This window comes from Mytilus californianus, unplaced genomic scaffold (assembly GCF_021869535.1).
Source record: "Mytilus californianus isolate M0D057914Y unplaced genomic scaffold, xbMytCali1.0.p SCAF_3, whole genome shotgun sequence".
In the NCBI taxonomy this organism is placed as follows: domain Eukaryota; kingdom Metazoa; phylum Mollusca; class Bivalvia; order Mytilida; family Mytilidae; genus Mytilus; species Mytilus californianus.
Window position 1 is genome coordinate 50827273 of NW_026262679.1, and position 21719 is coordinate 50848991.

A 21719-nucleotide genomic window follows, 5' to 3' on the forward strand; every position below is an offset into this window, starting at 1 on the left:
TTATGGAAAGAACATCATCAATATATCTGAATATGGAATTTAATGATCTGGCTTCTTTGATCTTCTTGTTTTTGACAAGTATCTGAAGGAACTCCGACTCATGTGAAAATAAGAAGAGGTCGACCAGGAGAGGCGCACAGTTCGTTCCTATAGAAATGCCGACAATTTGTTGTAAACGTCTACCTCCAAATTCAACGTATGCCACCATTTTTATATTGAAAAGCATTACAAATATACCTTACAAATAGTGATACAGTATTTTAATATATATGAATTACAAACAATAATGCGTTTTTATAAACACTAACTTGGTAATTTATTTCTTGAAACATACTAAAACCTGTTTGAAATTTTTTTTTTAGCATTGAAGTTCTACATAGTTTGTTCTGTGCATTGAACAAATGCGTGTCTTCCTCTACTGTTAACAAGAAATAAAAAACAGCAACCAATATTTAAAATTTTGGATCTTAGATTGCGGCTAATGTTTACCAAAAGCTTTACATGTATCTCCTTTAAATGTACTCACTCATCGTATTTCGAAGAATTTTTCAAAAAATGGGCAGACTTTGAGCCTATCTTATACTATTTTGATGAAATTATCTTAGCAACAATGCCTTTGAAATGGATTCATTTAAAAAATAAATTGTACCTTTGTGATGTTTTCTGATAAAGTTCAAATGCAAGGCTATTATTTGGATTTACTTTCATCAAGAACCCTCTAACCACAAAATTTGAAAGTAAAGGATCTATAACCACTTGACCACGTGATGACCTACGAGAAACTTGTTTGTCTTTTCTTCGTCTTTCGTTCAGTGTCATAGGTTTGTCGGTTTATCTCCGACTTTTGAATGCCCCTTTGGTATCATCCGCATCTTTTTTAATTACCTTAATAACTGCAAAAATATCAACGCAGCTGTCTTCAGTTTCAGTTTTCAGATGGACATGTTATGTATTTCTTCATATATCCCTTAAAATTTTTCATTTGGAGTATTATTCGAAGTGTTTGAAAACTATTGGAATCAATATGCATAAAATATTGGGATTTATTTCATTTGAATTCACTTCTTAGATGCCATCTAATTTTGCTTAAATAAAGTGACTTGTTATTTTACAAGAATGGATTGTCATGAATGTATCAAGGAGTAAATAGTTCATTCAAAATGTTTTGTGTGGCTTTCACATGATGATGTACATGTAAAATTCGAAATAATTTTGGAGTATACCTTGCAGTGTTTATCTTTGAAATTTATTAGAATTTGTGTGCATAAAAATACTGTGTTCACTCAAGGGAATTCACTTTTATAAGATGGAATTTAGTTAATCTAAAAGGTAAAAAAAATCAAAACTAGAATACAAGTAGAAGAAATACGTTTATCCAACATTTCTCTGTGGCTTTTAAATGTGATTTTGAAAATAATCATTATAAAATTCTGGATCTAACATGAAGATGATTCTCAAGTTTAAATGGGATATATATCATAGAAAATGAAATAAAATGTGAACACAGTGGATATAGTCAAATCTAGTCATAAAGTGAAAAATAAAAGTAAAATATTTCAAAAAAAATCATAACGTGAGGATAACAATTTTGAATGTGATATTGGAATAATTGTTATAAAATTCTGTATCTAATATTGGTTAATGTGGATATATATCATGGGGAAATGAAATAAAAAATGAATACTGTGGTTATAGTAAAATCATGTGAGGATTATTCTTTTGAATGTGATATTGGAAATAATAAAAAATTACAAATTTCTGGATCTAATGCACCTGTTGATAAGGATATACAACTTGGGGAATTAAACAGAATACTGTGGATGTAGAAAAAAAATCTAGTGATACAGTGAAAAATGTTTTAAAAAATTCCAAAAATTTGATAAAATTGGGAAAATATTTTAAAATCATTTCAAATAGTGAAACTGGAATACTTGATGGGATATCAAATATCAGTGTCAATAAATAAAAGTTTATTCATAACTATTATTTTTGATTTTCACTGCATAAACACTTTGTACAAGGATCATGTCAATAAGTATTGAACAAATGTCTAAATGAAGGAATGCACACATTTGTTCTGGTTTTCATTTATCCTGGAAAATTATGGAAATTATGAAATAATTAAGATTGCGACAAGAGTAAAAAAAAATATTTTTGAGTTATCTCCCATTAGAAAAAGCCAAAGAGATAAAAGAGGTCTTTTCAACAATATACGTGGTACGAATAAAGCTAGAGCATGACCACAAGATGCAAACTTTTTTCATGTTCTACTATTTGTTAAAACTGCTGTTTGTTTTTAAAAATTCATTTCCCCATGTTTTTCATTAGAGAATCCTAATACAAGTAAAGGAAATAAACATTGAAATGAATGTATTCCTTGAAGTAATCGGCCATACAATTGCCAAAGGAACACAAAATTTAGAAAGAAAAAGAGAGATTTTTATTTTAACTGTCATTTCAAAAATTAGGAGTGTGCAAACCAGAACGAGAATGGATATGTATTTTTATTGCAGGGTATTTAATTGCATGTCATACAATGAACTACATTTCCTCTAAATGTTTTCAGGGCCAAATACTATGAGTGGTTGGATTTCCTTTACCACATTGATAACTTTTGACAGACCTATCCCAGTTACACTACAACAGTTACAATTAAACAGGTTAAGAAATGGGACAGCATCCAGGTAGACTCTAAATGCATGAATGATCATCTAGTCATCAATTCTAACAATATCAACTGGTCAATTCAAATGTCCCAATTGTATTGTCAATTTTACAATCTGGTTGAACAATAGGTAAAGGTAAACAGCAACACCTATAGTCAAGTCACAGTAACAGCTTAAAACTTGTTACTTCTGTTGTAAGGTACACTTCATTACTAATAATAAAATAAAGAGATGTGGTATGATTGCCAATGAGACAACTATCCACCAAAGTTCAAATGAAGTGGATGTAAGCAATTATAGGCAACCGTACGACCTTCAACAATGAGAAAACCCCATAACGTAAGTCCTTCTCCAGCCTCGTTATTGGCTCGACAACGGTATCTTTCATCGTCTGCCTCATTAAAACTTTTGATGGTCAAGATGGACAACCAGCAGTTCCACCAGACTACTTGTATGATGTAAGATCCACTGGTATTTCTTCCGCGTTTGTTGTCCTTGTCCAAGATATGATTTTTGGTGTAGGTGTCCCAGACATGCGACATACTATCGTTTGATTAAATCCTTCCACTTCACATTTCGCGTAAGGTTTAATCAGTATTTCTGGTCTTTGCGGAATGTGAAACAGTTAGAAATCAGTGTTTATATTGCATTTTAATTTATATTCTATAGATTGCAAACAACAATTGATTTCCCCTTAGGCGACAAGAGTAGCCTTTTTCGAGATACAGACTTTAGAAAGTTGATTTTTAGAACAAAGCCTTGGTAGAATTAAAGAAAAATTATTCGGACAGTATTCTTTAGTCCAAAAAATATAGGTTCCCGTTGCTTTTCTTAGCGCAATTTGTACTTATCTCCCTTGCCTATCAATTCTGCACTTAAAAATACGTATCTCGTCGCAGCGTAGAAAAGACTTCTTATGCCTTAGGGCTAAGGAAAATATATTATTTTGCCATTGGTATAATGCAGAACGGACGAAGTATCTAGTAATAAAAAATATCGGTGCACACAACGACCATTCAGGGTTAGCCATACTCTTGATTCTGAATACCATGTTATCTTCATAAAATGGTTGCGCCCATTAAATCTAATGGTTTATTGTAACCTAAACTCGTGAAGTCAATTTGTGTCCTCTAATTGTCCAGAGTGTTTGGAAGCAAACCTAAATAAAAATACATTGGCTGCATTTAAGGTCAAATGTGTCTTAATAAAAAAAAAATCATACCCAATGTGTATGGCAATTGTAAAATGTCACTTCAATTATATTTAGACGTTTTTACGCATTAACCTTTTCCTTTGCTGTATGTTAATTTTTGTATGTTAAGATGTCCAACATTTTAGTAGCCCCTAGTAGCTAGACGTTAAAAGAATATTGTTTTACTTTCAATGATTTCATTTATCTTTGGGATTTCCGTTAAGTTCATATATGTATTTAAGTAAACAAAACGATAACGAGATGAGTCAATAGAAACCTAAGATGTCATGAGTAGATAAGAATATATAATTAACTTCGTATATAAATTGAACAAAAGGAACCTGATGTTCATTGGTTGTCGTTTGTTGATGTGGTTTATAAGTGTTTCACGTTTCTCGTTTTTCATATAGACTAGACCGTTGGTTTTCCTGTTTGAATGGTTTTACACTAGTCATTTTGGGGCCCTTTATAGCTTGCTGTTCGGTGTGAGCCAATGCTCCGTGTTGAAGGCCGTACTTTGACCTTTAATGGTTTGATTTTACAAATTGTGACTTGGATGGAGAGTTCTCTTATTGGCACTCATACCACATCTTCTTATATCTATATATGTCATGCTATAAAGCGTTTTATGAAATCAGTTGAATGTCGTATCTTTAGATTGATTGATTGTTGCTTGTTTTAAGCCAAGCTACAGCGTATCTAGATCTGTCAAGTATGCTTTTATCAATGAAAACTTGAGTTGAGTAAAACAAAACCAAATATTTAGAGCATACTTTCAACAACTTATCAAGGATATTAACTTACCAAAGAATTTAAGAAATGAGCTATTGCTGATTACCTCTCCAACTTCGTTTGTAGCGTTACAGAAATATCTTCCCTCATCAGTAACATCGAAGTCGAAAATAGTTAGTGACGGACAATCACCATATTCCTCTACATACTTGTCTAGAGAGAGATCAACAATAGTTTCTTCACCACTGATTTCCCTTTTCCATGAAATTCGAGGCTTTGGGATCCCAGAAATAACACTTTTTAAAGTTTGATCTTCACCTCGAATAACATTTTTATTTTCAGGCGTTATTCGAACTTTAGGTAATTCTACAATACAAATGAATATGCTAGTGATAATGTACACATGAAAATATTAAAATGTACTTACAATATCAACATGACTGAAATTGACTTTTTTAAAGATACTTTGAACACGAAACTGTATAGAATCTAATTGTGCCTGCTTTGTACAAATCAAATAATAATCGGTATTATTCAAAAGTGCGAAACATTTAAAATCAGTGTTTATATTGCTTTTTAATATATATTCGAAACTCGTGATGTCAATTTGTGTCCATCTGATTGCCCAGAGTGTATGGAAGTAAAAAAATACATTGGCTGCATTTAAGGTCAAATGTGTCTTAATAACAAAACAATCATACCCAATGTGTATGGCAATTGTAAATTGTCACTTCAATTATATTTAGACGTTTTTACGCATAAATCTTTTCCTTTGCTGTATGCTAATTCTTGTATGTTAAAATGTCCAACATTTTAGTAGCCCCTAGTAGCTAAACGTAAATGGAATATTGTTTTTCTTACAATGATTTCATTATTCTTCGGGATTTCACTTAAGTTCATATATTTATTTAAGTAAACAAAACGATAATGAGATCAGTCAATAGTGACCTAAGACGTCATAGAATCGTTTTCATAACAGCGTAGACAACCGTAAAACTTTTGTTGGTAATAATACTGAATAATTTACCTTTAACTTGTTTGTCATTGGCTATAGATAACAATGATTTTCGCTCACTCAGTCTGTCAGAGGCCTTCCAGTAGGGATTTAAATAATGATCACTTGTTACACATTTCGATACATAAAATGAAACTTTCTTTTCACAAAACTTTAAAAGATTTGTTTTAAATATTTTTGTATGCCATCACATAAGTACTTCTACGTTGTAATCATTTTAAAAGAGTGGCCTACTATTTATTCAATGCATACATGTAGGTTTTGTTTGTGAATAGTTCCGGATAATTAAAAAATCATTTTTTTTCGTTTAATACCTTGATTTTTTTTTACATAAATCGATTCATTCATTCAAAATATTTATCAGTTTGTCTTGGCTATTCAAGTCCTACACCACGTTTCACGAATTTGGTCTTTTTCTTACAAAACGTATATTCTTGTGATGTATTCTTTTGTTGAAGAATGGATGTTGCCCCTTTTTTTATTTTATTTGTCGTTTTTTTTTGTGTGTCTCATTGACGTATAAGAAAACCGGACTACCCCTTTCTTCATATTTAAAAACATACGAGGGACATCAATACCAATTCATGACACAAAATAACTAAGTTAAACGTACACCAGAAGAAATATAATGAACATCGCTTTTATGGTCTCCTAAATATCGAAGTCAGAATGTGGTCTTTGTAAAGATGTTGATATTAATCAAAAACAACAAAAAACAAAATAATTTGAATGTTTATATTGGAAAAAGTAACGTTGTGTAAATCATTACAATTATTTTATTTCAAATGAATATCAAGCTGTTGCATGATTCCGCTGCGAGCAAATTTTGACTTTTGACCGCATTTTTAAAATTTATGTTCTTGTTGTAATCCTGTTGGAAGCTGCATTGTGAAGTTTATTTTTCTTTTATTGTTCATTGACAAATATAGTCAATACAGACAAAAAAAAGATTGAAAGGTTACATGTTAAAATAGAGAATGGAAATGGGGAATGTTTCAAAGAGACAACAACCCGACCACATCTAGTAAACAAAACAGCCGAAGGCCACCAATGGGTCTTCAACACAGCGAGAAAATCTCGCACCCGAAGGCGCACATCAGCTGGCCCTTTAACAAAAATGTGTACTAGTTAGGTGAAAATGGACGTCACACTGAACTCCTAAACAAATAAATGAACTAAAATTAAAAAACATACAAAATGAAGACTAACAAAGGCCAGAGGCTCCTGACTTCGGACAGGAGCAAAAAATGCGGCGGGGTTAAACATGTTTTGTGAGATCTCAACCCTCCCCCTATACCTCTAGCCTATGTAGATTAAACAAACACACAGCAATACACCGCTACATATTGTGCCAAAGTCAGGCTGGGGAGGGTGCATGTTTTACTGATTTAACCCACTGGATTGTGTGCCTGCACCAAGTCTAGCCAGGAAGGGATTGCATGTTAAACTGGATTAGCCCCACTAAATTTTCAGCCAAACGTCCGGCTATTCGGGTTTTGTGTTGTTCATTGTTGATTTAACGTCTATTTTACTATTTATGGACAAGACTCGATGGTCTTTGTTGTTGTGGTCTCTTAATTTTCCTACCTTTTATGTTTTTATGTATTATTGTCGTACAACAGATCTAAAGCCGTTTAATTACGAAACTATCTGCAATATATTTAATAGTCCTAAACATGCATGACAAACTTGACACTAGACGTTACGCAAACAAATATCAATACACCAATGTATCTAAAGTCACAATTGATACAACTTTACATAAAAATAAGGAGATGTGGTATGATTGCTAATAAGACAACTATCCACCAAAGTTCAAATGAAGTGGATGTAAGCAAGTATAGGCAACCGTACGGCCTTCAACAATGAGAAAAACCCATACCGTATAGTCGGCTACAACAGTCCCCGACATGAAAAATATGAAACAATTTAATTGAGAAAACCAACGGCCTAATCTACAACAAAACAATTAACGAAAAACAAATTTTCTGTTCTTTTGTCGGGTTGTTGTCTCTTTGAACATTCCCCGTTTCAATTCTCAATTTTATTATGGATAAATCATATAACTGCATATAAAAATAAGAATATGTGGTGTGATAGACAATCAATCCCTTCCAGTGGTCAACAGGCGTTAGCAATATAGGTCACCGTACGACTTTCAACAATAAGCAAAACACACACTGTATAGCATGAAAGCTTCAAATGTCCTTGTCATGACAAACACGAAAGTTGAGTAGATGCAGAACAGAGCGAGTGAAAAAACACGGATACCGCATGGAAACTGCCAAATGGTCCGCAATGTTACTTTGGTCAACTCACTAACTTGAAATTAAAGACCTGGCGAATTTAAGTCCTTATCTGTGGCTGAGATGTATGTTTAAAAAAAAGGAAAATCAAGGTTTGTTTGGACATTTTTATAATGCAAGTCTTGGTTTTGAATTATTTGCGAGTAAGCTGAAGGAGTCAATAACAAATAATCACTCCCAGAAAGACGGGAAAATCCATTAACAAAAGAAAAAATGAATATACGAACTACAGTGCACAGTATATTATATACATATTTTATTTGCGATCATAAAATGTACGAAGTCGTCCATTACTATGTGAATTGGGTCGATTAAAAAAAAAGCTGAATATGTTTCTATTGCCAAGGATTTTTCACAAAGTACTAGTATAGTAGTTAGCAGAAAAGTTCACCAAACTATACATTTTACCTATTCAAAAACGTAAATGCAAATTTCACAAGGCTTGATCCAAATAGCTTTTTTACTGTCTAATAACTTGCAAGTACGAAAAAGACAGGACAGAAGTATATTTTGTCTATATGTTTTGTGTTTGCACACTTTTTAAAGTTGATCATGCATTCGTTCTAAAATAAAGTTTTGACCAGATAAAGTTAAAAGATGACATAATTGGACAACCACAATTGTTAAATCGCTTTGACGTCCGAAATAAAGATAATAATCAACACATGCATTGTAACTTTTAAAGCCAGTTAAATCCCCTTTTTTTTTTGCTGAAAGAACGTGCGATATCATAAAAATTGACTATCAAAACATAACAAAAACACAAGTAAAGAACGTTTAAGTATTCAATATAAATCAAAACACAAAGGTTATTCCTGATTAGTTTTTCGAATTATTTTATTTAGGCGTTGAGACCCTTTGGTGACCCCACAGTTTAAATGTCTATAATATATACGTAGTGAATAGTGGGCGTTACAGACGAACGTTCACCTAATCTGACCCAGTCAATGGGATATTTTAGCGCGCCAATCAATGGTCTCGTCTACACTGTTATACACATGATTCTAAGTAGATAAGAATATTTAATTAACCTCGTATATAAAAAGAACATATGTCATGCTATAAAGAATTTATGAAATCAGTTGAATATCGTATCTTTAGATTGATTGATTGTAGCTTGCTTAAAGCCAAGCTGCAGCTTATCTAGATCTGTAGAGTATGCTTTTATAAATTGAAAACTTGTGTTGAGTAAAACAAAACCAAATATTTAGAGCATAAATTCAACAACTTCTCAAAGATATTAACTTACCAAAGTATTTAAGAAATGAGCTATTGCTGATTTCCTCTCCAACGTTGTTTGTAGCGTTACAGAGATATCTTCCCTCATCAGTAACATCGAAGTCGATTATAGTAAGTGACAGACAATCACCACATTCCTCTACATACTTGTCTAGAGAGAGATCAACAATAGTTTCTTCACCACTGATTTCCCTTTTCCATGAAATTCGAGGCTTTGGGATCCCAGAAATAACACTTTTTAAAGTTTGATCTTCACCTCGAATAACATTTATATTTTCAGGCGTTATTCGGACTTTAGGTAATTCTACAATACAAATTTCATCATTATACAGATCAATTAAATTTTAATATTTTTTTTTAAATTGTTTTAGCGTCCGAGTCGTTAAAATGAATATGCTAGTGAGAATGTTCACATGAAAATAATAAAATGTACCTACAATATCAACATGATTGAAATTGACTGTTTTTACAGATACTTGGAACACGAAACTGTATCGAATCTAATTGCGCCTGCTTTGTAGAAAGCAAATGATAATCGACATTATTCAAAAATCAGTTTTATATCTGTTTAAGCATTAAAATAACACTACAGGATAGTTTTATAAAATTAAGAGGTAAATTTATATATTTTTGAATTCCAACTTTTAAAAATAACGATTTTATTAATTTTATAAATGAGTAAATAAAAACTCTATACAAACCTCATTTACAACTGATCAATGAATGTTCGGAACTGCTTGTTATATATATTTGATGTGTTTAATCTGTCATGAAATAGATTCGTAAAGACCAGACCATATGAAAACAATTCGTAAACTTTGCCAACAATTAGTTTTTTAAACAGCTTGTTTCGCAACTTCTAATCGAACAGACCTAGATGCAAAATGTCCTTCATAATATTCAGGTATATTATTCAGGTATATGTTCATTTTGGTTTTGATTCTGTAATTTTCTTACACAACGTAACATGCAAATGCAAAATTGTTAGTGTTGTCTGTTCAGTCCAATTAATTAATAAATCTTGTTTAGTTTGTTTTTTTTTAAACAAAAAACTATGCCTGTAAACTTCAAAGAATAAAATCGTATTTAAATAGCCTTAATGTAACATCATTAGAATCAAGTTATGTAGGTTTGAGTCTTCGATCAAAATGTGTACATAGATAATATATGTTCGCAAGGTTGATCATCATTCTTAAATTGAAATACAATGTATTACCCCTTGGAAAAAAGATGTTTACCTTTCTTATTTTTATATTTGCCTGACATAATCATATACTACAAATCTTAATAAAACAGTAGATATAAACCATAGTAAAAAAAAATTTTTAAATTAGTAGAGTTCAGTCATGTAGTAAATTGGAAAAAAAACATAAAACATTTTGCACATTTATTGAGTGATTTAAATGGAAATCTTACATTTCTTTTATAGCATTGTACAAGATCTTGTCTTCGTGTACTAGGTACATGGAATAATTTATGAAGTTAATTGATTGTTGTTTATGTTACGTCCAGTGGCAAATATTTCATGCATGTCCATGACGAGAACACATGAATTTTAAATACAATAGGTAGGTCTTGCAATATGATGTCGACAGTGAGGTTGGATGTGAAACTGGAGTTCGGGGTATTTTTGTTATTTTACTTTATACCACTGGAAATGAGGGTATATTGGATAAGGACAGAAATTTAGCCTTGCAACAGCTGGCCTCTCCTGGACCACTCAAATAATTTGTGCAAGAGTTTTTAATTTGCAGAGAGCTTTGTTCCATGAAATCAACTCTGAAGTCAGCCATCGATATTTACGTGTAGTTTCTAATATCATTTAACGTTCTAATTTAGGTTAGATACTTTTAGCTCGCTTTAGTTACTGTGAGAATTCTGTGAAATTGTATTGTTTATTGCACTTGACTTTTTGGTATGATACCCTATGCTACCAACCTCTTGATTGGTCTCGTGGGAGCGTGTTCGCCTTGAGAGTGTGAGGTAGTTGCTTCGAACCCCGACCGGGTCAAACAAGGACGTTTAAATTGGTATTTGCTGTTTCAACGCTAATCACGCAGTATTTGAGCAAAAACTCGGAGTTCGAAATGTGTCCGGGTAGGTGTACTTTTCTTCCTGCGAACTATTACCTTGTGAACTTACACGTTAACATTCCCGGCTCAGCGTGTCGGTCTAGTACAAATCAGGGTTAATATTCATATTATATTTACATGTTGTCGTCCTGAATATGCATTTAATTTGCCGCTGGACGTTAAACAGCCATCCATTATCATCATTTATATTATCGTTACTATATAGTGATATGTTTTTCTTCTACTGGTTTATATTACACCTTCTTTGATTTCCACTGATCGAAATTAAAAAAGGGCAGGTGATATTTTTCAACCACACACTTGTGTCTGTTGGGATATCTTAAACGGGTAATAATATTAAGCTAAATGTGCCTGTTATGATATCTTTGACAGTAAATATTTTTAATTAACTTCGTATTTTTTAGTCATTGGGCGTTTTTGAGTTTATTATCACTACAAACCAGTAAAATTCTGAAATGGCCTATATCTGTACTCGACTGTACTGATTTTTACTCGACCAGTCTGAATTGGTCTGAAATTTACTTGATAATACTCGACTGTAGTCTGAACCATACTTAACAGTCTGAATTGTACTCGACCTTACTCGACCAGTACTTAACCATTTTATACGCGTCTGAACCATGCTCGACCTAGTCTGAACCATTCTCGACCTAGTCTGAACCATACTCGACCTAGTCTGAACCATACTCGACCTAGTCTGAACCATACTCGACCAAGTCTTAACCAACCTAGACCTATTTTTTGTATCTATCTATTGTATTTCATCAATTTAGGAACTGTTTTTAACAACAGCTATTTCCCCTGGCTAGAAATTTGAACAATAATTTGAAATTAAAAATGTATTCAATATAGCATTGAAACCAAAATTTCACAATAAACATAATATAACTTCATCACCATATTCATCAACACTTATATACATACATATATATCACCTTTAAAATAAAAATAAAACAAGCTGATCAAATAATCTCAAAACTAAATTGTGACTAATATTTTCAATGTTATTCAAAATTTTTTTAATGTTTCAGATATATTTTATGGTTACTGGTCAATTTTCACCATTAACTGAAGCCTCGTATAGATTTATGGTGTCAGTTGAGTTTAGTTAATAATGCAGTGAACATTTTTTTAATTTAAATATATATAAAAAAGCATATAAAGCAACTTAATAAATTTTAAAAATGACACCTTTGTTTTGTTAAACCAAGAATTTAATATAATCATGATAATAGAACTTCTATAGTAATCCTGTGATAAACTTTTAAAAAAGGAAATCTGTTCCAAAGTTACAGTAAAAATTTATTTCAATTAAATTTAAATAAATTTTGTCAAAATTAAAGACATGGCATACAAGAAGCACTTTAATAAGGTTTAATTACCTCAGTACATGTGTGTTTTACAGGTAAAAAGAAAGCCCTATTTTTCTTAAATTCGTTTATTACTTATCTAGTGAATTCAAAAGGCCTTGCGATTTAAGTTTCACAGGATGTTGCAATTTTGAATGAATGTTATTTAGAATTTAATACTCTCTGACCATGTGTGATCTTTTTCATGAGTTTGCCCCAAGCAGGAGGTATTACTTTATACTTCACCACTAATCAGAAGAACAATTTTATTAATTTCTTTAATTTTTATCCCTTTTTGATATATATTGTATATAATATATCCCAAATTATAATAATAGATATATGGTTAAACAATTTCAGTGATTTTGTTGGCTGTTGTTACCTCATGAAAAAGATAATTATATAACTGTTGTACATTTTTTGTATGTAACCATGAAACCTATGTAGTTTTTATTTAGGAATTTAGGAAAATTAATTTACAAAAAAAAACACATGCCAAACAAGAAGCACCTTAATAAGGTTTAATTACCCTCAGTATAGGTGTGGTTTTTAGATAAAAGAAAATCTTTTTTTTTACCAAAACTCTAAAACTTTAAAATTAATATAATTAAATGATTATATAAGATAATTTGATTTAACTATCTCTATTCGATAAATTTGAGAATCAAGTAAGAATGTAAAAATCTGTTTTTATAATATATCTTTATTTTATTGTGGCTGTTGTCATGTCAGTTAAAAAGAAATTTATCTTAACAGTTAAAATTTAGAAAAAGTAGAGGTTATTTGGTCAAGTATGGTTCAGACTGGTCGAGTATTGTTCAGACCTTTGGTCGAGTATGGTTTAGACTGAAAAAAAATAGGTCGAGTACAGGTCGAGAATGGGTTAAGACTGTTTCAGACTGGTCAAGTAATAGTTAATAAGACTATTTTCAATGGCAAAGATAAGGGTCAAGTACAAATCAGTACAGTCGAGTATGGTTAAGACTGGGGTCGAATAATGTCGAGTAAAATTCATACCAATTCAGACTGGTCGGGTAAAAATCAGTACAGTCGAGTACAGATATAGGCCATTTCAGACTTTTACTGGTTTGTAGTGTATTCTGTATAGGCATCTTTCTATTACAAAAGACTGTATGTTGACTCTTAATGTTTTGATTTGTCTGTGTCGTTGGATTGCTGTCGCATTAATGTATACCTTTATATCCTTTTATCCAAAACCAAAGGATTGACTTGGGTATAGAACTATTGACATCTCTGGAGTCTCCCGTTCGACAGTAAACCCTTGCTATAGGGGTTCGTCCGTTTGGCTATGCGGATGTATAAATACGCAGCTACATCCGGTCGAAGTAGCACGTCGAAATAGAAATTTCGTAAATCCGATGCCTCGCTATCTTTACGTTAAAGAACCATTTGAATAACCGTTTGAGGGGAAAATACGATCTACGCACAAGATAAATGATTGAAATCATTAAACAACAACAATGGTCAGCAAAATCTTTAAACAAGTCGCATGGCTGATTTTATCACATATTTTGCGCAATTTTTTATGAAGAAAAACTTTAAATAACAAAACCGATCGGTAAGACAATATCTAAAAAAATAAATGAAACGGCCAAAATAAGTTGAGGTGTCATACCACCATTGTTTTTCCCCTATTAGTCTTTGTTAAATTTGCACTTTTAAAAAAATTGTACAGAATTTATCTTTGTTTCAAATAAAGAAATACTTAGCATGAGTAAAGTTTTATCCTGTCCAGTACTACAGACAAAATTTCACATAACATTTCATTGCATATAAGAAAATAACCATCACTGTAAGTTAACCAATCAAATGTTCACCCCTTTTTTCCCTGTGTACAAACTTTAGTAACCATGTTACCTCAAGTTTCCAAAATACTCTATAGAAACACCAAATAAAAATAGAACGGTGCTTTGAAACACTCAAGATATATGTTTATGACTCAGAAACTTTTTATTTCAATGAAATGTAGGATTAATTTCCTACAACTGTCAAATTCAAGGGAATATATTTTTTTTACCCTTTTTCGCATGCAACCGGATGTGACGTACTATGATTTGGTGGTATTACACCTAAAGAAGACTTTTTTGTTGAATAAAATTATTGTAATGTTTTTCCTTTGTAATACTGGTTATTTCAAGCATTACTGTCAAGTTTTGCCATAATCAGTTCAATAGTTTGAAAAAAATCTAGTATAATGTAAGACGACATCTACAGCGATTCAGCAAAATTTCTTCGAAAATCCAAATCAAGCCGCATCATGAGAGAATATCGTGTGGACAAATAAATGATCAAATATTTATCTCATCTACCCTCAAACAGTTAAATATAACACAAAAGATGACTCTATGATGATAAATACCACTAATGGACCTCTTTGTTTTCATTATAAGGTCCCTTTTGGTCTATTTATACCTCTGATTTCCTTTTAGGCCAATAAATCAAAATTTTGGGGTAACTTTCACACATTTATGCAAGAAATGTGATAAATAATGAGTAATTGAAGTATTCAAGCTGAATGAACAATCCATATAAATGTTTACTGACTCCACGGAGGTTTCAATAAGTTTATGACTCAGAAACTATTTACTGCAATGAAATGTAGGATTAATTTCCTACAACTGTCAAATTCAAGGGAATATTTTTTTTTCGACCCTTTTTCGTATGCAACCAGATGTGACGTACTATGATTTGGTGGTATTACACCTTGAATCCTTATAAATATTATAAAAATTGTTGCCCTTTAAAAGAGTTTCCTTCTATTCATTTTTGCTTTTAAGACAACTAAGACAACTATACCAGATAAAAAAAATTTTGAACAGCATATTTTGTCACTTAGACGAGACTGCCATCGTTGTACGCTTCAGTATATGAATTATTGCCACTAAATGCAGATTTTTTTCTGTTCTACTCCCCTCTCCCTAGTTTGCTGAATAGGATACAATGTAACCCCTGATGTGGACTACGTTATATAATATTAAAAAAAAATAAATGGAAAGAGAAAAATGAGAAAATTTACGTTTATTGCAGTTCTTCTTGCTGTTGGTGAAAAAAATCGGAAATAAAATCATAAAAATCATTAAACATTAAAAGTCCTTACACTATTTAAATATAATTCAATTCTTGATCTTCAAACACCATATTATAAATCAATTCCATTGTTTGTCGCCCTTTTATGATTCGACATTTGTATTTTAGCATTGGTACAATTGAAAATCCGAACTAAAGTTACCGTTTATTGAGTTAACATTCAGCTGAATGTTTAGTTACCACCATAAATCTTTTATTTCAGATAAAACCGAATCGATTTACCAAAAATATTCATGTATTTATTTTTCATATGTAGGATACCCTATTATAGACGTTTTCAAACCTATCCATGTAAATACAAATTCAAAATGCATTTCTACTGAAACCCTCGCTTAAAAATAAATATAAAATCAAATATATAAAATTAGAAAAGTGTTTGAGACAATTATCAACTGAAGACTAATGATTATACATCACTAAATGAAGCTGATTAATAGATTGCTCCCTTAACGTCCAGTGGCAAATATGTCATGCATATTCAAGACGAGATGCAATGAGGATCGACCTGAAGTAAATGTTAACAATTGTAGAGTGCCACTTAAAGAAGATAGAGCGTTGGCTAGAGGTACAACGTATGCCGTACTAGAATAAAGTTGAACCATGATTAAAATTGTAAGTTAAGCTTTTCGCCCTCCCCTTTCTTTTTTCTCCACGGTAGACGAATGCTACAAAAAAAACGACATGAATTTACAATCAATAACGGCCACTATAAGTAAATGAGATATGGACTTATTTTGTAAATAAATTCCTATTGCAGCCAACATTTCCCGGTTTTAGACAAGTTTGTATTTCCACTCAAATACCGTCTGATTATTGACCAGAGATAATCGACCAAAAGCACTTTGATTCTCTGAAATTGTAAATCATGGTATTTCGCTGGCTGTTTTTTCCCGATCCTATTTTGGACCCCCTGATTCTAAGAGGGCGTGTCTAATTAGTCATGCCCGATTAACTTTTCGTAAATAGATACTCAACTTAAAGACCTACACCGGGTTAATAAGTTCGAGGTACAATAAGTGATTAAAAGAGATCCTTTATGAAACGAGATCCTCCCAGGTATCTTAGATAACTATTTTGCGTTGAATAACAATGACAAATGCACGAGCAGGTTTGTAATGTATGTTAAGATGTCCAACATTTTAGTAGCCCCTAGTAGCTAGACGTAAAAAGAATATTGTTTTACGTACAATGATTTCATTAATCTTTGGGATTTCCCTTAAATTCATATATTTACTTAAGTAAACAAAACGATAATGAGATGAGTCAATAGTGACCTAAGACGTCATGAGTAGATAAGAATATTTAATTAACCTCGTAAATTAGTTCAATGTCGTGTCTTTAGATTGATTGATTGTAGCTTTCTTTAAGCCAAGCTGCAGCGTATCTGTAGAGTATGGTTTTATAAATTAAAACAACATGAGTTGAGTAAAACAAAACCAAATTTTTGAAGCACTTATCAAAGATATTAACTTACCAAAGTATTTAAGAAATGAGTTATTGCTGATTGCCTCTCCAACATCGTTTGTAGCTTTACAGGAATATCTTCCTTCATCAGTAACATCGAAGTCGATAATAGTAAGTGACGGACAATCACCACATTCCTCTACATACTTGTCTAGAGAGAGATCAACAATAGTTTCTTCACCACTGATTTCCCTTTTCCATGAAATTCGCGGCTTTGGGATCCCAGAAATAACACATTTTAAAATTTGATCTTCACCTCTAATAACATTTTCATTTTCAGGCGTTATTCGGACTTTAGGTAATTCTACAATACAAATTTTATTATACAGATCAATTACTGTGACTCGACTCTTAGTGTTGCTCTCCACCTTTTCCAATTTATTCAATATTCTGACCAAATTGCATTTTTTTTTATAAAACCAAACTGTTCAACTAGTCAGTAATTTGAACAAACTGCTGTAGAAAACCACAGTCAAGTCGTGAAAGTGCAAGGTGATAAAATAAAGCATACTAACAATCCTGTAAGATTTAAATTTCACTTTAATGCTATTATGAAAAATCAATCTGACAGTTTGTATACAAATTTTATTGTAATTGTCATGCTGAAGGTGATAGGTAGTAATTTTGAATTGCTATAAAAATGTCCAAACTAAGCTTTCATAATATTTTTCTTTCGAAAAGTCTTCTATATTCATTAGAATCAGACATCATTTGAATTAAAACATCTTATATTCAGTAAAATACATGTGAAATTACAATATGTTTTTAATAAGTTTCAATGGGAGATAACCTAAAATCATTATTCTTTTGAAAATAGAAGACTTTTCGAACGAAAAATTGATTATCTCCCATTGAAACTTCCTAACAACGTATTTTAATTTCACACATTACGAATATAAGATGTTTTAATTCAAATGATGTCTGATTCTTATGAATATAGAAGACTTTTCAATAAGGTCAAATGTGTCTTAATCAAATAAAAATCATACCCAATGTGTATGGCAATTGTAAATTGTCACTTCAATTATATTTAGACGTTTTTGCGCATAAATCTTTTCCTTAGCTGTATGTTAATTTTTGTATGTTAAGATGTCCAACATTTTAGTAGCCCCTAGTAGCTAAACGTAAATGGAATATTGTTTTACTTACAATGACTTTATTAATCTTCGGGATTTCTCTTTAGTTCTTATATTAATGCAAGTAAACAAAACGATAATGAGATGAGTCAATAGTGACCTAAGACGTCATAAGTAGATAAGAATATTTAATTAACCTCGTATATAAAAACAACATATGTCATGCTATAAAGCATTTTATAAAATCAGTTGAATGTCGTATCTCTAGATTGATTGATTGTGGCTTGCTTTAAGCCAAGCTGCAGCGTATCTAGATCTGTAAAGTATGCTTTTATCAATAAAAAACTTGAGTTGAGTAAAACAAAACCAAATATTTAGAGCATAAATTCAAAAACTTCTCAAAGATATTAACTTACCAAAGTATTTAAGAAATGAGCTATTGCTGATTGCCTCTCTTACTTCGTTTGTAGCGTTACAGAAATATCTTCCCTCATCAGTAACATCGAAGTCGATAATAGTAAGTGACGGACAATCACCACATTCCTCTACATACTTGTCTAGAGAGAGATCAACAATAGTTTCTTCACCACTGATTTCCCTTTTCCATGAAATTTGAGGCTTTGGGATCCCAGAAATAACACATTTTAAAGTTTGATCTTCACCTCTAATAACATTTTCATTTTCAGGCGTTATTCGGACTTTAGGCAATTCTACAATACAAACTTCATTATCATACAGATCAATTAAATTCTAATATTTTTTTAAATTGTTTTAGCGTCCGAGTCGTTTAAATGAATATGCTAGTGAGAATGTTCACATGAAAATATTAAAATGTACTTACAATATCAACATGATTAAAATTGACATTTTTACAGATACTTGGAACACGAAACTGTATCGAATCTAATTGTGCCTGCATTGTACAAAGCAGATAATAATCGACATTATTCAAAAATGGCTAAATTTTATAATTAACTACAAGCGTGTGTAGATCCATCAGGGACGCTCTAAACAAAGCAGTTGAAAGATTAAATCAAATACGCAGTTTAAAAGCATTGATAACTAAGAATTCAAATATGTTGTACCAAATAAGGCTTAGCCAATCTATACCTGGGGGTTGAAAACCCTAGTGATTCCAATACTTCATTATTTTATAAACAGTAAATTTACCGAGGATTTAATAGTCCGTTAACTGTTAAAAATATTATTATATATAAAGGTTTCTTGTGTAGGGCAAGGATTTTAGATCTTTTGATCTATGAATGAAATTCTACTATTGCAATACAAAAAATCACGTGTTAATCTGCACGTACAGGGACCGTTTAAATTCATGATTTATGAGTTAGTAATGATCGAAAATTTAAGAGGCGTTTTGAGAGCTATGATTCCAAACATTATCTACATTCTGGTTAATATAGACATAGAGAGAAAATAAACATAAATTGATTTCTTCCCTATACATTCTAATTATAGATGATATCATTTAGTTCAATGTGTTGAAGGATCTAAAATACTTTCAAAAAAATGGACGTCCTATCGAAAGAGTTGCATGCCTAATGGACCAATGTAATCAATTGAAATAGAAAATGAATTTTACCGCTTTTAATAAATGCAATATATAGTAGCTTACCGATGCATGTTAGACACGTTTCATTGCTTGTCTGTTCTCCTGCTATATTCGTAGCTTTACATACATAAATTCCATCATCATTTGTATTGAAAGTCTTAATAGTTAGTGAAAGACAATCACATGTTCCTCCAAAGTAGTTTTCTTTCAAAAGGTCCAACATTTCATATTCACCATTGACTAATTTCATCCATGCAATTACTGGTTTTGGGATTCCAAAAATATCACAATATAAAGTGTGATCTTCTCCCTTGACTACATCTTGCTTATACGAAGATATTTTTACTGTCGGTTGTGCTAGAAAAATCAACATTATACTTATAGAAATTAGTATGCAATGACATTTAGTTCTTGTGTTTATGAATTCTTATACATCTAGTAGCAGTTATCGTTCTTTCCGATGCCTTAAGTACAATGTTGAGTCGCTCGAAAATTCCAACGGCTGGGTCACCTGAGAACAGATCATAAAAATTGTGGATTTTTTTTAAGTATATGTATTGTAAAATAGGAGTAGATCCACAAATTGTTAAATAAGTTCACTCGCCAAAAAGGTTCTCATTGTGAGTGGCGGTTTCTATTACATGATATAAATGCGCAACAAATCCTCTAACCCACACGTCTAAACTTAAAGTTATATATACTAAAAGAAAAGGTGGAAATAATTGCTAAGGAGAAAAGTATTCCAATTTGTTCGTGCGAATCACAAATAGTTTACTAATTTCAATCAATCATAGTATTAGTGATAGATCACAATAATCAAAACACATCAAAGATCAGAGGGATGAGTAGAAATATGAAAAATCAATTTCATGTGATATTGCTTGCTGCTGACAACATTGTCATACAAAAATATTTGGTTATCAAGTGCTTGAATTTCAAGCGGTTCTCTTTAAACGATATAACTATGTTTATGAAGCATAAACTAATTGAATTGATATGCATGATTCTTTTTTCATCAGAGGTATGAAGATTTGTATTTTAGATATGGGCACGATCAATCAAGCATATAAAAAACAGTATCCGTACGAGTTTTCGAGTCATTGTCACTTAAGCAAAGTTTTCTTTTGACTGTTATTTGCTTTTATGAATAAAGAGCAGAGATATAAAAACCCGTCATAGTTCCAGTAATCAAAGACAGGATACACGTACTAAGATACAATGGTCCTTTAAATGTGAAAATGAAAAAGGGAGGAATACGCGTAATGCGTTGCAACATTATTTGTATCTACAAGGCTAATATGTCGACAAATTAAAAACATAACTAGTTTTTTCGTTTTGCATATTAACAAAAAGTTAAAAATTAGTCATGCCAATATAACTTACCAACGCATGTAAGGTATGATTTATTGCTAATCCCTTCACCTGCTTCGTTTACAGCTTTGCAAAAGTACATTCCTTCATCACTTATTTCGAAATTCTTGATAATCAGTGATGGAGATTCGTCAGTTCCTCCGGAATACTTATGAGAAGAAGGACCAATAGTAGGGTCTACTTTGATGGCTCCTTTCATCCACGTAATTGCGGGTTTTGGGAATCCTGAAATACTACAGTCTAACGATTGATCTGTACCTTTGACAACATGTTGTTCATCAGGTGATACTTTTAATGTCGGCGGTTCTGAAGTAGCAACAATGTACTATTTCAAAATTATTGAACGCCCGTTAAAAACAATATGGTAAATTATAGAAGACAAGTGATGTTCAATTCTAAATAACCAAGGTAATTTTATAGAATTGAGAATGAAAACGGGGAATGTGTCAAAGAGACAGCAATGCGACCAAAGAGCAGAAAACAACTCAAGGCCACCAATGGGTCTTCAACACAGCAAGAAAATCACGCAACTGGAGGCGGA

General features: G+C 31.7%; 1 protein-coding gene across 4 annotated transcripts; it reads right to left on the minus strand.

Annotated features, from left to right (window-relative positions):
* Positions 1-245: 245 nt before the first annotated feature.
* On the minus strand, positions 246-21525 carry LOC127734812 (protein sax-3-like). 4 transcript variants are annotated; one of them, XM_052244828.1, is made up of 7 exons: positions 21191-21525; positions 19871-20164; positions 18657-18950; positions 17175-17468; positions 9161-9454; positions 4663-4956; positions 246-3825 (listed from the first exon to the last, which is right to left on the minus strand). In XM_052244828.1, exons 1-7 carry the CDS (start codon positions 21375-21377, stop codon positions 3797-3799), a joined length of 1686 nt encoding a protein of 561 aa, XP_052100788.1. In that variant the 5' UTR covers positions 21378-21525; the 3' UTR covers positions 246-3796. The 4 variants fall into 4 exon arrangements, with proteins under 4 accessions (XP_052100788.1, XP_052100789.1, XP_052100790.1 ...); XM_052244829.1 differs by lacking the exon at positions 17175-17468; XM_052244830.1 differs by lacking the exon at positions 9161-9454.
* Between the last annotated feature and the right edge of the window lie 194 nt (positions 21526-21719).